The sequence below is a fragment of the Phocoena sinus genome, chromosome 16, assembly GCF_008692025.1.
Source record: "Phocoena sinus isolate mPhoSin1 chromosome 16, mPhoSin1.pri, whole genome shotgun sequence".
NCBI lineage: Eukaryota > Metazoa > Chordata > Mammalia > Artiodactyla > Phocoenidae > Phocoena > Phocoena sinus.
The window spans coordinates 2566635-2582373 of NC_045778.1; the positions used below are offsets into that span (position 1 = coordinate 2566635).

A 15739-nucleotide genomic window follows, 5' to 3' on the forward strand; every position below is an offset into this window, starting at 1 on the left:
AACCGCAGGCTGGAGGGGCATTACTCACTGGTGATGGCGAGCCTGCCTCACACCCGCCTCGCTGCGGATGCCGGGGCGGGGTTCCGGAGGGTGACAGCGGTGCCCGGCCACACACTGTGACCCAGGACCCCCCCGCTCCGGCCGGGCTCTGCGACCTTCTCACGTTGGTCACAGCTGCAGAGTTAACTCGATTTTGGTGGCCAGGCCTTGTCTAATTTAGTCAATAAACTGGATACCTTTGCCCAGAATGATCCAGACACCAAGGTCTTCCTATGTCACTCACCTGAGTTTTGAAATACTCATGTAATATTCCCGTGACCAAAATAAGATATTGTTCAAATCTGAGACTTTTGGGGAAGCAGAGTGCGGGGGAGAAAAGACGATGCGTCTGGAATATAGACCCGGAGAAAGAAAGCACCAAATACAATCAGAAATTCATCCAAGTCATATTCTCCTAAGAATTATCTTACCTACTTCCAGAGACAGCTGACTACGTCACAAACTGTGGAACCAAACAGGTTAACCTGCATTCGGTCTAACAGATGTTCTCTGGAGAAGCTTAGACGCTCCAGCGGTGCTTTGTTTTGAACCAGGTTGGGAGCTCATTGTCTGTCCTTCCTTCCTAGACCCCGTAGCAAAGACCTCCCACCGGGACTGGTATGCCACAGCGGCAGGACCTGCGCGGACAGGGGTCCCAGCAGCCGCGGGATGCAGGGAGGCCACCTGCCTCCCAGCCTCTGCCAGGCCTGTGCTGGCCGCCCCTCCCCTGCGAACCTCGCACTGGGCCCCTTCCTGGTCACCAGTAATGGCGAGCTTCTCAATGAGCCCGTCCAGCGGGGACCCGCCGTCCCTCAGACCCAGGGAGGTACGGTGCCTGGTGAACGTTAACAAGTCACTCCTAAGCACTCACGGGGGGGACCAGGCCTCCGTACACGTGTCTACCAGTCAACACTTTTAGCTGAATTCCTCTTCTAAACTGCTCACGGGCTCATGGTGCTAGAACGGTCAAGAGCGTGTACGTGGGATTATACGAGAAATCAAGACTTAAAAAAGGAGCCTGGATTTTTGTCCCTGACCTTTTCAACAAACTCACGTATTAATGAAGAGTCAACATCTAAATAGACTTTTATTTTTTTTCTTTTACTTATTTGGACAGAAAAGAAAATTCATCAGCTTTCATTAGAGTCTCCCTAAGTGTTGGAGACGCATTCAACTCGGAAATAGTGGACCTTGTAGAAAAGCATCACAAATTAAAAATAGATTTCTCCACGTGGTAAAAGTGCTTCCAATCCAAGTAAAGGACACGGCGAAGGTGTGTTGAGACGCGGTTTAAAATTTGGCCTACGATCCGTGGCATCGGATGAAAACCACAGGCGAGGTGACCGTCATGAACCCGGGGACAGAAATGGGAGTTGGGAGCATGCCGTCAGCAACACTTTTAATTAACTGAGTGACAAGGAAGAGCGTCCCAAAGCCTGAGTAGAGGTTTGCATCTGTAAAAATAAGGGGGCGACGTAAACTGGGTCGAAGGGGGATCGCGTAACTCTAGGAATGACTTGCTTCTTATCTGCGGGGACAGCCAGACCAGCCGACCACCCTGGCTGAAGGTGGACCTCGGCTCAGAAAAGGCCCAAGTGTTCTGGGCAGTAAGCAAAGCCCTTGCTGACAGATGCCCGTCACATAGGCCTCTCTGGCTGGCGGTGAGCAGGCCCCCGGCCCGCGGGAATCACGCCCAGCCAAGCTGGCACCGGTGGGTTCGTCAGTGCCCACCACAGCGTTCTGAGGGGTGCTGTGAGGCCGGCAGACACTGCCCGGTGACCATGCGAGGGATAGAGTTAGCCAGTGGTCATCCGCAGAGACATTCTGGTGTCTCGGCCATGCCGTGTGTTTTCCAAAACAGGTAGTTCTGCTAATGATGGCAGAGCTCAAGGCCCGCAGGCCCCCGTGCCCTGATGGAGGCGAGGTGCCCTCTCTGGCCCAGGTCTAGGCCTGTGATCATATGCAAGGAGCCACGACAGGGTGGGGTGAGAGGGGGAGGGCAGAAAAGAAGAGGGATCTCTCCTTTTACAGAAGATCTGAAGCAACAGTAAGAAAGTAACCTGAAGACATATTTAAAAACAAAAAGCAGCCTCACACTTCACTGTCACCCTATCGCCGTTCTCCCTTTCTCCGTGTCCACCAGCCACGCAGGGATGGGCAGGAAGGCCGCGTGGACGTATCAGAGGGCCCCACTCCCCACGCCGTCGCTGCCTTTTAATGGCGCCGGGTTGTGTTTCTTCTTCTACGAGCCCCGTTCTAAGCTGCCTGCGCAAGGCAAACGCTGGAAAACCCTCCGGGCTCCCTCCGGGCTCCCGCACACACCTGCGCAGAGCCCACCCGGCTCGCTTCCCGCCACCTGCAGGCATGGCGAGACGCGGACCATGTCACGGATGTCTCTCCATCTTCACCAAGCAGAGCGCGCTCCGGCTCATCTCATCCCATCCCCGGCGCCCCTGGTGGCAGCAGCCCTCCCAGGTCCCCTGTGCTAAGCGGGCTCTCCCGTGGCCTCCGGGGGGTCGTGAGGGTGCCCTCTATGGCCCCTCGCTGGCGGCACGGAGGGTCTGGTTCAGGGCCACACCTGCCGGCTGCTCGCTCCAAGGCGGTGGCCGCTCTCCGGAGGGAGGCCGTGCTCTTCTTTGCGTGGAAAGCGGGATGGTGCCATCCTCTGACCAGGTCCGTCCTGGTCCCTCCAGAGGCCCCGAGCATCCCTCCTGGGCCGCAGCCCCACGCAGGGCGTCTCCGGGTCTCTGGCCGGTGGGTCGGACGTCAGGCTCCCCCTCCCCTCCCTGGACCTGGTTCTTACCTAACCTGGGCCGTGCCCCCAGCATCAGAGGCTCGGAGAAGTGTCCTCCAGGCCCAGCAGCTCTCGCACGAGTCTCTCCCCGAACTGGGCCCGGCTGTACCTCTTCACGTGGTAGGCCTCCGACATCTTGTACAGGATGTAGGCGTTATTGATGGCAATGCTTATGGCAAACCAGAACACCTGTTGCCAGGTCTTGTTTGGTTTATGAGAAATGAAATACCTACGAGGACAGAACGGCAAGAAAGGCTGGCTCAGACGGTGCCCGGGGACCCGGTGCAGGAGAGACATCCCCAAAAGGCCTCATTGGGGTCAGCGAGATGCTGCAGGGGACGCGGCGGTGGGAAGCCGGCTGTGGGGAGGGGCAGCCTCTCTCTGAGGCTCGGTCACGTGAACCGTACTTGAACGTGCAAACAACCCCTATCAAAGATCAGGTGGGAGGAGGCGGGTCACCACAGGGGACACCGAGACCAGGAGCCGGGCCTCTGCGGTGCAGCCCGGAGCTCTGGCGGGAACCGGGCCTGGGGGCTCCCCTGCTCGCCGAGGGCCCTGCGCAACTGCGGCACGGCCCAAGCCATCTTGCGCCGCGTCCGCCCGCAGCTCTGTGCGTGTCTCTTCACCACGCCCGCCTCCCCTCAGATGGAGGCCTCCTCTGCCCCGAGGCAGAGGACGGCGCTTCCCCCCGGACTGCCAACTCAGAACCCATCCCTGCACCGCGACCTCCGTCTGCACGTGTGTCTCTGCACCCGGGGGGCCAGGGGCACCGCCGAGACGCCCAGCCAGGGCGGCCATGGATGTCCATTCTCTCAATCGTGCCGATTCCCCTGGAGCCACCGCGCAGGCCCGCGAGGTGCCAAGCACACTGCAGGCTCTGCGGAGCCCGTCCAGTGACTCCCTGGGCAGCGGGGCTCCCTCTTACACCCGGGCTTTCCCAGGAGACCCAGGTCCACGTGCTGCCCTCCTCGCCCACAAGCAGCCCGGGGAGACGTCCGTGGCCCTCAAGGAGGGCTGAGAAAATGCCCACCACCTTTGGGGTTAGTGCAACCCTGCTTCAGGCTGTGAGGCTCAGGCCCAGTCATTTCATAGGCAGACCGAGGTTCAAGGGCAATCACTTTTTCCCTCCTGTTGTGGACACAGGCGCTCGCCCCAAGACAGCAGGGGGCCGTGTACATGCACTCCGTGCGGGCACTTGACGACGACGCCACACCTGAGACCGCGCCCGCACGCGAAGAGCTCCGTAACCAGTGCCGGAAAACACGCGGCCCGGCCCGACGGCGCCCAGGGCCCAGAGGGTGTGGGGTGAAGGCCAGCGGCTGGGCCGGGGGGGGGGAGGGGCAGAGAGGGCATTGGTGCAGGAGGTGGGGGGCTGGGCGGGCCAGGCCGCGGGCCCGGGATTTTCTCTCTCGGGATCTCCCGTTGTCAGCTCTGAACCTGGGGAGACTGACCGCCCAGCAGCCCCTCTGCTCTCGGCGGCGAGGCCTCCCGTGCCGGGGCGCCGGCTCACTTACTTGCTGTACTTGTCATCGTACTTGCAGATGTAGCTGAGGTGGGCGGCGAAGGCCTCCACGGCCAGGGGGCAGGGGATCTCCCCAGTCCTCCTCTTGATGATCACTCCTGCGGGAGACAGTCGGGACATCCCCTCTGAGCCGCCCCCCGCAGACCCCGTGCAAAATGCGCCCCTCCCCCTGCCTGCTCGTCAAATAGACGGCAGGGGACGAGATGGAGGGGAACCACCACCACCACCGCCACCGCAGCTTCAGGGGAGTGCAGGACACCGGGCCACGGCAGGGCCACAGCACGGGCCACAGCAGGGGAGGAGATGGAGGGGAACCACCACCACCACCGCCACCGCAGCTTCAGGGGAGTGCGGGACACCGGGCCACGGCAGGGCCACGGCAGGGGGCATGGCAGGGCCATGGCATAGGCCACAGCAGGGGGCATGGCAGGGCCACAGCAGGGGCCACGGCACAGGGGCATGGCAGGGCCACGGCACAGGGGCATGGCAGGGGGGGAGATGGAGGGGAACCACCACCAACACCGCCACCGCAGCTTCAGGGTAGTGCGGGACACCGGGCCATGGCACGGGCCACGGCAGGGCCTGCTGCACCCGATGGGGCCTTGAGAGCAGGAGGGGAGCTCAGGACCCACCTTCCCCCTCCCTCTCTCCCTCCACCGGGCTTCAACCCCTCCCGCCAGGGTCTGAGGGGGGGTGGGAGGAGGTGGCCACCAAGGTCAGGGAGCCGGGGGTCCCTTCCGCCTGCCCCGCCGCCCCTATCAAGGCAGAGGGTGGCACTAGAGGCTCAGGAGAGGCAGGAGCTGCCCCGACCCCAGGCTCTTCCACGCCTCGTGCCGCGCACAGAGTGCTTCACACCCAGCCGCCCCCGGCGCTCCCTCTCTCACACGCCTTCAAACGCCTCTTCCTCCCAAATACACATGGAACCGCGCGTCCCAGGGCCACTCGCAAAGGTCACGGCAAGATTCAAACGGCCCACTGACCGGGCATGAGAAGCAAGAGGCCATCAGTCCTCTTCAGCCTACTGCCCAACAACCTGTCTTCCAAGACCTGCCCCGCCCGCCTGGGTGGACGTCCACTGCGCCCACGGAGGTGACGCGGCGGCGGGAAGGACGCTCCCGCGCTGCGAGCGAGGCCGGGATTACAGAGCGCTTCCTCCGCGCAGCCCGCCCCCATCCGCGCAGCCCGCAGAACGGTGTGATTAGCAGAACAGTGCCATTCAAAGGGCTGTGGGTTTTCAGCACTACTTAAATAGGCGTAACCGAAGTAAAAATGGTCGCACAGGTCCATCTGCTGAGGCTGAGCCCTGAGCCGGGATCTCTTTTGTCTCCCACCCCGCTTCCCCAGTACTGAATTTTTGCACTGAAGAAGCACCTGGACATCTTGTGAGACACTGAGAAGCCAGGCCCCGCCCCTAGAGCTGTGGTCTGGGGAAGCCCGGGGCAGGACCCGGGCAACACACTTCCTAAAACCTCCAAAGCTCAGAGGATCTCCGTGCCCAGCCAGAGGGTCCTGGGCCCTGGTTTGCTTAGGGATCCTTTCCCCACTCAGAGAGACGTTCTGTGGTCGGGAGATGCAGCCACACGTGCATCCTTCACGGCTGGGCTCCTGCCTCCAAGGAGGGCTGTGTCTGCAGCACCCTTCCTGAGGGGACCTGTGCTGCTGTCTTTGCTCACCACCCCGCCCGACCTCAAGTCCAAGTGGGCAAACGCCCCAGTTTCACACCCCGGCCCAGGCACATGGCCTTGGGAGGTTTCCCACCTCCAGCTCCATTTTAATTTGCCCGACTTTCGACCACAGCCTCCTCTGGGACTAAGGAGGCGCCTGTAGGGCTCCCCGGAGTCCACGTGTGTATGAGCAGATCAGACCATCCCATAAGGAAATAAAACCCCCTCCGTTCTTTTCCCAGAGGAAGAGGACAACTCACTCCGAGTCACCAGGGCTCCCAGCGGGTCAGGCCCACTGTCCGAGGGCCTCGGCCAGCACCGTGCCCCTGGGGCTCCCCGCCTGCAGCTCCGGCTGCCGCCTTCGGCACAGCCAGGGCCGCCGCTGTCCCAGCACACCCAGCCGTGCCAGGCCTGCTTTCCTTCTCCGTTCCCCTCCCGTCCCTTCGAATGTTTTAACTCAACGTGAGGATCGCAGCTGGAAATCTCAGGGGACTGGTTTCAAAATCCAGGTGTGCGTCAGTCTCTTTGAGCATTTCCCCAAGTTCATAAGCCAGTCCACGCTCCTCCCTGCTGACGTTTTGGATTTTAGATACTATTCGAGCTGCAAAGGGTAAGACTGCTGTCCTATAGTATCCTTTTCTGAGGACTGAAAAGCTTTAGACATTGGAAATACTGACAAGAGGTGATGTGACATTTATTGTGTCCTCTGGCCTCATAACCAGGAATGCCGTGCTCTCCTGGGTGCACCCTGTACATTTACAGCCGTGTGGGGGACCCTCTGCGCACAGCTTTATCCCACGTGTCTACCTCTGTGACACTGTAGGTCCACGTGGGCCTATGAGAGAACCACGTTGTCTTCATGTTCCAGTGAGTTCTGTCTCCTGCCTTCCCCAGGCTTTTTCTGGCTGGGCTGACCTTCTTTCCGTCCTTCTGTAAGTTTGAATGAATGAGTCAAGACCTGACTCACAGACCCATGCAGACATTCCACACTCACATTAGCCTCATGGAAACCGAACCCTAAGTGGGCAAAGACGGAGATGGCAACGAGATGGTAGACTCGAAATGGATTCTAGAAGAAATGCAAAAGGATGTGGTTCTCAACGGGGATGTCCCTGGATGAATGACAGCATGTAATTTTAAAAGCCTGCGTGTGCTCACCGTCTCTGAAAGAGGGCTCATTTCCCCTTAGAACCTGGGTAGAGAATAATAAATCAATCCCTAAAATGTTCATAACTAGTTACATGTTTGCTAAAATTCGAAATTCTGCTCATGTTCTAGAAGAGCAAATACGGTCACGGTAGAAGACGGTATAAAGCTGAGAAGCAGCCTTTAGAAGACAGGAGACTTTGTCATCTGGGTGACATGTAAAGTAGGTAGGGAATAAAAGAATTCTTTGATAAATGGTTCAGGTACACGGGTGGGGCTGCCTGGTCAACCAACCTTTGCTACTTAACGAGAAAAAAACATCGTAGCAGCCCAGCTGGTGCCATGACCAAAATAAATTCCAAGTGGATGGCTGCAAAGAGCACAAACTCACCCTATGGAACAACCAGGTGAACTGTACTTACCTGGCCTTGGGACAGAGCTGGGGCTTTTAGGCATGAGAGCAAATAACATGATCAACAGCTATGCCTATGCGGAAACGAAAAACGCTTTTGATGTGAAAATTACTGGCCATAAATAAAAGCAAAAGGAAAACAAACGAAGAAAAATGTCTGCTATAGGCATAAAATCTGCTTTCAATTTCGGAAGACAAATACTTCCAATGAAAAATTGACAAGAACATGAAGAAAGCACTGAAAATTAGCTAAAAACACAGGAAAAGATGTCCAATCCCACCAACAGTCACCGCAATATATATTTAAAATTCTGCAGCATTTTCAGCCATCATATTGACAAATTTAGAAAAGAAAACAAACTAGTGTTGATAAAGCAGGAGGAATAACCCACTGCAACGGCAATAAGTACGGCCTTTTGGCAACACAGCATCAAGAGCCTTCAAAACGTTCAGACCCTTTGGCCCAGCCGTTCAACTTTTAGATTTATCTGGAGGAAGTGATCAAAGATGTACCTGAAGATTTACATAAGAAGACCTTCACTACATCATTCTTCATATTATGAAAACAGGATCATTCATAGGGGCCAAGATAAAGAAATTGTGATACACCTAAGGATGGAACATGAGGTGCTTTTTATTATTATTATTTTTTGGAGGGGGTACGCAGGCCTCTCACTGTTGCGGCCTCTCCCGTTGCGGAGCACAGGCTCGGGACGCGCAGGCTCAATGGCCACGGCTCACGGGCCCAGCCGCTCCGCGGCATGTGGGATCTTCCCGGACCGGGTCACGAACCCGTGTCCTCTGCATCGGCAGGTGGACTCTCAGCCACTGCGCCACCAGGGAAGCCCACGAGGTGCTTTTTAAAAACCATGTCTTTGAAGTACACCGAAAGGAAAACTACCTCCTTCATTAAGAAACGAGGCCCTAGGATGTGGGCCAGGAGAAGGACTCCCGGTGGGGCGCGTGCCGGCCACACGGCCTCCGCTCTGAGCCCCCTGGGCCGCACCCAGGGTCTCCTCTCACCTGCCGGGCTCCCAGTGTCCACAGGCCCTGGGGGTGCCCAGGGGCCTGGCGGTGGGGGTCAGTCTGTGGCCAGGCTGTGGACACACTCCATGGGATTTTCAAGGGCGACTAGGATTGGGGACTGCATGATGTATAATAGGGTACGTACTTTAGAAAACTACCACGGAATTGAACACAAATACCAGTTTCGGCGTATTTAAAAATCACCCCTCCCAATTTTCTCATCTAGCCTCCACAGCCTCCCGCCTCCTTCCCTTGGTGCCTGATTTAAGGGTTCTCAGGTGTGTCATCTTCAGTCCTATCGCAGGCTTCTCCCTAACCTCCCCAGGTGCGGTCTTTTCTCTGCTACCTCATTTCACCCAGCTCAGACAGGTGCGAAGTCCTTGCTTCGGGACATCGTTTCAGAGACTATCATTTAACATAACTTGGTGGGAAGCAGCTCCCACGCCCTACACCCACACCTGTTCCTAGAGACTCTCTGGGCCCAAGGCCCCAACCGCAAGAGAGCCGAAGTCCAATTCAAACTGGCCTTCAGCTGACAAGGTCAATTCCAAACCTCTCCTCTAAGTGCCCTTGACATAGCACTCGGTGGGGGGGGGGGGCGCTTTCTCCACCCCCTACACATAAGTAGGGTAACGACACCCACGTGCTTGAGTCCCTCGATTGCAATCTCCACTGAAATGTAACACAACTTAGGTGTGTGTGTGGGGTGAAGGATGGGAATAAATGAACAAGAGGCACTAAATACCCACATACCACATACATGCACACATACCGCATACATGCACACATACCACGCACACGCAGACACACACACACACACATCACACGCCCCTGAGCTCCTTGGCAATGTTCCTTTAATAGAGAAGAGGAAAGACGTCTTAATGTAAAGGAACACAAGGGACTTTTCAAATACACTACGCAACGATAAATATTTTTGTAAAGGGTCCCTTTGTCTCTGCAATTTCCTTTTCTGTTATTTAATCGTGTTTGAGCTGTAGGTTACCTTAAATATAGGCTCCTTGCTAAATGAATCCCCTTGTTAGCAATGGATTTTAAATCCCAAGGAAAATCAATGATGACACCAGCTGAACCCCGCAAAAACCCAACGCTAGCGATTAACTTCTAAGGAAGACATTTCAGAGATAAGAATGGTTGACTATTCCCCCCCTCCCATCAGAACAGATTTTTCACAGAAGCCTAGATGATGATCATGTAAATACCGTTCAAACGGAGCCTATTAATCACACCGCGTACGACCTGGGGGACCTGCAAAGGCCAGCCTCACGGCTTCTGTTGACGGCCGGCAAGTCCCAGGCAGCGGACAGCCTGCGGGCCCAGGAAGCGCTTGCCGCCCCGCGAAGGGCAGCAGCCGTCACCCTGCGGCCCAGAGCCGAAGAGGGGCGGGGGTCACCCGACGCCAGAGCTCACCCACACCCCTGCCCCGGCGCCCACCGCGTGCCCACCTTGCTGCACGGGCGAGTAGGCGTTGGTCAGGAAGCGGAAGTGCCCCTTGTTGTACCAGCAGATCAGGGACATGCTCCCCTTCGTTCGGATGCTGTGCTGGCCCCGGGCGGGCGGCAAGGCCGGGCTGTTCAGCATGGAGGGCGGCAGGCCGGTGCAGTCACTCTTCCTGGGGCTGAGCAGCCCGCAGCAGTAGATCCCTGCGGGGACACGGACCGCACGGCCTCAGGGCGGCTCCCCCCGACGCCCCGGGCTCGGCCCTCGGGGGCCCCCCTAGAAGAGATGGTGAAGTCCGGGGGCTTTCATCCCAGATGTGCCGCCGCCCCCAACTTCCGGACGTACTAAGATCGCAGGGAAGAGCTAACGCAAGCAGGGCGTCGGCAATAACAACGGCAGCTCTCACGGCCAGAGGGCTGGCTACCTGCCAGCACAGGGCTGAGCCCGAGGACCCAACCTGCCACCTGCTTCTAAAAACTTCTGAGCACATGCGATGCACCAGAACTGCAGGCTCCCGGCTGGGCGGGCAGAGACAGGCATCATTAGCACAGGTCTGTCTGCCATCTAAGCCTGACCCAGCTAGTCACCCTGCCCCCTCACCAAGACTCGCTGGGCACCCGGGCAGCCCCGGCCGCGTGCTGCCAAGTGAAAGGCAGAGGAGGCAGGGAGTCCTCACAGGACACGCGCTAGACGGGGTCCTGCCTGTGCTGTACGCCAGGCCCCTGGGGGGGCGGGGCGGGGCTTCCATGGGGCGGGGCTTCCTGGGGGGCCTCAACGCCCAGCACGTTCCACGAGGCAGGAGACCCTCCAGGCAGAGACCAGCAGGAACAAGGAGGCTTCTCTAAATTCCGCCGGGACTCAAGGTCTTTCCCAGCCCTCCCTGCTCGTGGTCTCCGGCTCTCCCCGCGCCCAGGAAGCCGTGGGGAAGCCCGCCCCTCCCCACACCCGCGGGGAGGGGGACGTGAAGGGGCACTTTGACTGAAGGCCCACGAGCAGTCCGCCCCTCCGGGCTCACTGACACTGTGGGCACATGTCCCGGGCCCATGCGCTCCTCTCCACTGCATCCCCCCCAATGCTGGAAGGACGGCTGATGACTTCCTGTCCTCCTTGCCGCCCCAGGAGCAGCAGTGGGTGAGGAATAACACCCGCGGGGGGGGGGGGGGGGCAGGCCCAGTCTTGCTGCCAGAAAAAAGAGGGCTCCCTGCAGCTCCCATCTCTACAGATCCAACTACCCAGACTCCGCTGGCCTTGAGATTTAAGAAGAACGTGTCTTCCAAACAGGGAAGAGGATTAGACGAATGGGGATAACGTTTTAAATCGCCCATCGGGCTCGGTGAACCCACCCACCCAAAGGGCACCTGCATTCTCCTAACAGGGGAGGAAGAGAATCCAGCAGCACACGAGTTTACTTATGAAAACAGCCAATCTTGCGTGAATATCCTTCCTGGCTGTTGTTTGCCAGGGCAGTCTCTGTGCACCCAGGAGGGACAGCCAGACTCTCAGCTGGGACTCCTGTCTTCAACCCCGGCCACCCTGCCCGTTAGACGCCCCTGGGGGCACCAGGCCAGACAAGGCAGTCAGAGTCCCTGCGGATGGGGGGCAGCCATCCGTGAGCGACGTGGAGACAACCTCCCCGCGTGTCAGTCATCACAGGGGAAGCCCAGGAGGTCGTGTGGGAGGACTCACAGCCTCAGATGCTTCTAACAAACAGGCGAAGAAATCTGTCTGCTCTCGGAAAACTTCAAATTCCATGTCTAATTATCTTCTTCCTGCTGGAAGATTCTCCTCCATCCTCCGCTAATTCCCTGTGAGGGGAGGGCCCAGGCCAGCAGCCCAGCTCTCAGGGAAGCCTCTGGCGTCCTCACTCAGCACCCCACCAGCCCACATGCTGCAAGCGGGTCCTGACTACGTCACGCGGCTCTTGGCCCAGGAGACAGGGACACCCACGGTGTGGGGCAGGGAGCGGGCCTGCAGGGCACACGGATGCTGTGGGGGGCAGTTCTGGAAACCCCGGCGGCCATGCACGTGACACTCACCCTGGGACCCGCACGAGCGGGCCAGCGGTTCACCCCACGCTCTGACACGGGCACCCATTGTGCTGGGTTAAAGTGCGTCAGCGCCAGTTTTCTCCAACGTGACTCCACGGCCCCTCTTCACATAGTCTGACCTCTCCACACGGAATTCTCTCAACAATTAAGCCCTGAGCCCCGTTGGGACCAGGCTTACAGATGAGTGAGATGCAGCCCAGGCCGGCAAGAGCACAGGGTCCAGGCTGAGGCCGTAGGTCGGAAGCTGTGGGCTCCCCATTACTTAAGAGGGTTTGCTTTTTTTCTTTTTTTTGGCTGCGTCAGGTCTTAGTTGTGGCACACAGGCTTCTCTCTAGTTGCAGCACGCAGGCTCTCTAGTTGAGGTATGTGGGCTCAGTAGTTGTGCACGGGCTTAGCTGTCCTGCAGCAGGTGGGATCTTAGTTCCCCGACCAGGGACTGAACCCACATCCCCTGCATTGGAAGGCGGATTCCTTACCACTGGACCAGCAGGGAAGTCCAGAGGAGGTTTGGTTTTAAGGGCAGACATCAGATCTGTTGCTAAGCAACAGGTCTGCAATTCCAGCGTCTGGAGTAGCTGAGTGGGGGCTTTCTGTGTTTCTCCCGAGTGGACTGGATATAAATCCCAGATGTAGGATGAAGTGAAGGCAGATACAACCTGCCATGGGGCTTCCTGACTCGGCCCAGGTCTGTCTCTATAGCCCCATTTCTGCCAGAGCCCTGGAAGGCTTGCCCAGTCTTTGCAACAAACGAACCAGGCATCTTAGCACTGAGGGGAACTAACACCTTTCTGAGGCCCATTGTACTGCTGCCTGTATTAATGCACACAATTCTCTGCCCAGCTGGAAGGGGCCACATTACAGACTGGGGTGGGGAGTTCATACTTCCTAAGAGTCTTAGTAAGAGCTGTGCCTTGGTGCTGCGGATTTAACATTTGTGTCCGCCGCACCCCAAATTCCTATGCCGAAAACCTAATGCCTGAAGTGATGGTATTTGGAGGTGGGTCTTTGGGAGGTGCTTAGGTCATGAGGGTGGAGCCCTCATGAATGGGATTAGTGCCCTTATAAAAGAGGCCCTACAGAGCTCCCTAGTCCCTTCCACCATGTGAAGACACAGGGAGAAGTCTGCAACCTGGAAGAGGGCCCTCACCCGACCACACTGGCACCCTGATCTTGGACATCCAGCCTCCAGAACTGTGAGCAGTGAATTCCTATTTATAGGAACTATAAAAAGGATTTATAGGGTGGTCTATAAACCACCCACTCTGTGGTACTTTGTTATAGCAGCCCGAATGGACTAAAACACTAGGAAGACTCCTCGGATGGCATGGCCTTACCACAAAGGACACAAAGAGATGTGCCCGGAAGACCTGAACTGACCTGTCCCCCAGACCATGAGTCTGGTCTCCCTCCAGACCTCCAGTGCCCAGCAGGGTGCAGGCAGCCGGCAGGTTGGCATGACCTGTCCCCCCGGGGGAGGGCCTCCCGCCCGGCATCCTGTGCTCTGTGCTGCCCGCCACACGCCTGCATCCCCAGCCTTGCCCACCACTTCTTGGGGGCGGGGGACTGCGCTCGGACACGCTCCCCACTTGCCAAACCTTGCTTTTCAAACTCCTCGAACAGGGTCAGGCTGGTGATGCTGGGCCCCGTGAAGATGATGTAGTTCCTCCCGGCCGCGGTCCGGCACAGGCTCCTGGCCACCATGCTGTGCAGCTGTGGCTTGTTCTTCAGCGCGTCCAGCCCATCAGGGCCCCCGCCTTCCTTCAGGTGGACGTAAATCTGCATCAGAAACACACAAGGGTCAGGGAGCTCACAGAAGGGTCGGGCAGGGGTCCAACCATTCTGGAAGCACAGGCTTCCGTCTCCAGGCCGGGTGTGTGGGAAAGCCACCCCTCCTCGGGCTTCCGGTTCCACAGTCCCCACCGATCCCAGCATCTCCGTGGCCCACAGAGGCCACCGGTCACTCCCAAGGCTGCCCATCAGCCTGGTGCCTCAGCCCCAGACTCTGCGATTTAGAAATGTCAAGGTAAAGAAGGGAAAGGTCAAACTGTTACAAGTAATGAATCTGGCAGCTGAGATCAAAAGCAAACACATCCCCCCATCCTGAGGCCCAGGAGTCACGTTCACAGTCAACAGAAGTGAAGGCTGCTTCGCCTGTAAGAGATAAACATATCCGTGCGCACTCTGTGTGAATACAGCTTTGTAATTCACAGAGCACATCCACAATTACCTCCTTACTCTTTACAGTCATCACCGTGTGGGCAGAAGGGGTAATACTGACGTCATACTGCAGAGGAGGGGACAGGATCAGGGATTTAAAACTCACCTGACGTCCCAGGACCAGCAAGGATATGCTGCAACTAGTACACAATAATTTTAAATTCTGTCCGTGAACATCCTCGAGGAACATCATCTAAGAGGTGGGTGCAGGGAGTGGGAACGGAGTCAAGAAGCGTGGGGTCCTCCCTACGGCTGACTGAGCCACGCAGAATTATCATATGGTATTAACCACTGACCTCCTTCAGGGAGAACAGCTCTTCTCATGGAATGTTCTGGGTGCCTTTGCTGGCAGCGGTTCACAGACAGTGTGCCCGTCACACTGATCAGGGACCCTGACTGTCCTCTGAGGCGCGGAATTGCTGAGTGCAGGCCCGTCCGTGCAGACTGAGCACAGCCGAGGGCGGGCACAGGGAGGACCGGCAAGTCCACGGTACCGCCCTCGGGCAAACGACTGCGGACGATCATTCGCAAAATACAGTGTCTCGGGTTCCTGAGGCAGACGAACAGCGGGCGGGGTAGGTCCTTCTCTAAAAGCAGCTCATCCTCGAAGGCGCATTCTGTCCCGAATACTCATCTGAGACGTCCCCAGGGAGGACCGACTTGCCCGCAGCCCGGCAGGCAACAGCGGGATCACGCAGCAGGACCCCAGCACTTCATTTTGGGGTCTTTACGCCTTCACCACCTCATTCCCAGGAGGAACCTCTCTGACAGAGAGTAAAACACTGACACAGAGAAGCCAATCGTCTTGGCCACGTGTCACGTGAGGTTGCGACCGAGCAAGGATGTTTCCTCAGAACCCGCCTGCTCTCCTTCAGCAAAGCCCAGTCCTGCGGCTCCCACCATGGGTTCTGCACCAAAGCCAGCTCTGACTCACGGCCCCTCCCAGGTATCCTGCCTGAACTGCTGGCACAGCCACGCTGGGCACTGTGTCCCCAAACCTACCTGGGGACAGTTAGTTTTGTCCCGTGTGTCCCTCGAAAAGCAATCATCTGGCTACACACACCCAGGATTCTCACCAGGAAATAGAAGGTGTGCTGCTGGAAACTCTCAGGCCAACCCTGATGACACCCCATGTGGCTTCCAAAGTCCCCCTGAGAGACGGGCAGACCGTGGCATACTCGGCCCGAGGCAGGCAATATTTCATAGGATGAAATGCAAAATCCTACAACCAAGTTCAAAAACGTAACCGCATCTAGTACAGGATGCAAGAAACGTGACTTAGCAAGAATATTTTTGGAAAACAAACACTAAACCCTTGGAGATGGCCAACTGCAGGCCTCAGATACCATGACTGGCCTAAGTGATCATGACCCGCATTAAAAACCAGGGTGGTGAGCATCTCATCCTTCCCTG

The 15739-nt window shown here is 57.6% G+C and overlaps 1 protein-coding gene across 1 annotated transcript in view; it reads right to left on the reverse strand.

Annotated features, from left to right (window-relative positions):
* Positions 1-1156: 1156 nt before the first annotated feature.
* The window catches only part of PGBD5 (piggyBac transposable element derived 5), an 89071-nt gene continuing 74488 nt past the window's right edge, over positions 1157-15739 (reverse strand). The window contains 5 exon segments of the mRNA XM_032608458.1: positions 1157-1493; positions 2843-3062; positions 4348-4453; positions 10067-10264; positions 13705-13885. Coding sequence (XP_032464349.1) covers positions 2867-3062; positions 4348-4453; positions 10067-10264; positions 13705-13885 — 681 coding nt within the window. The 3' untranslated portion in view covers positions 1157-1493; positions 2843-2866.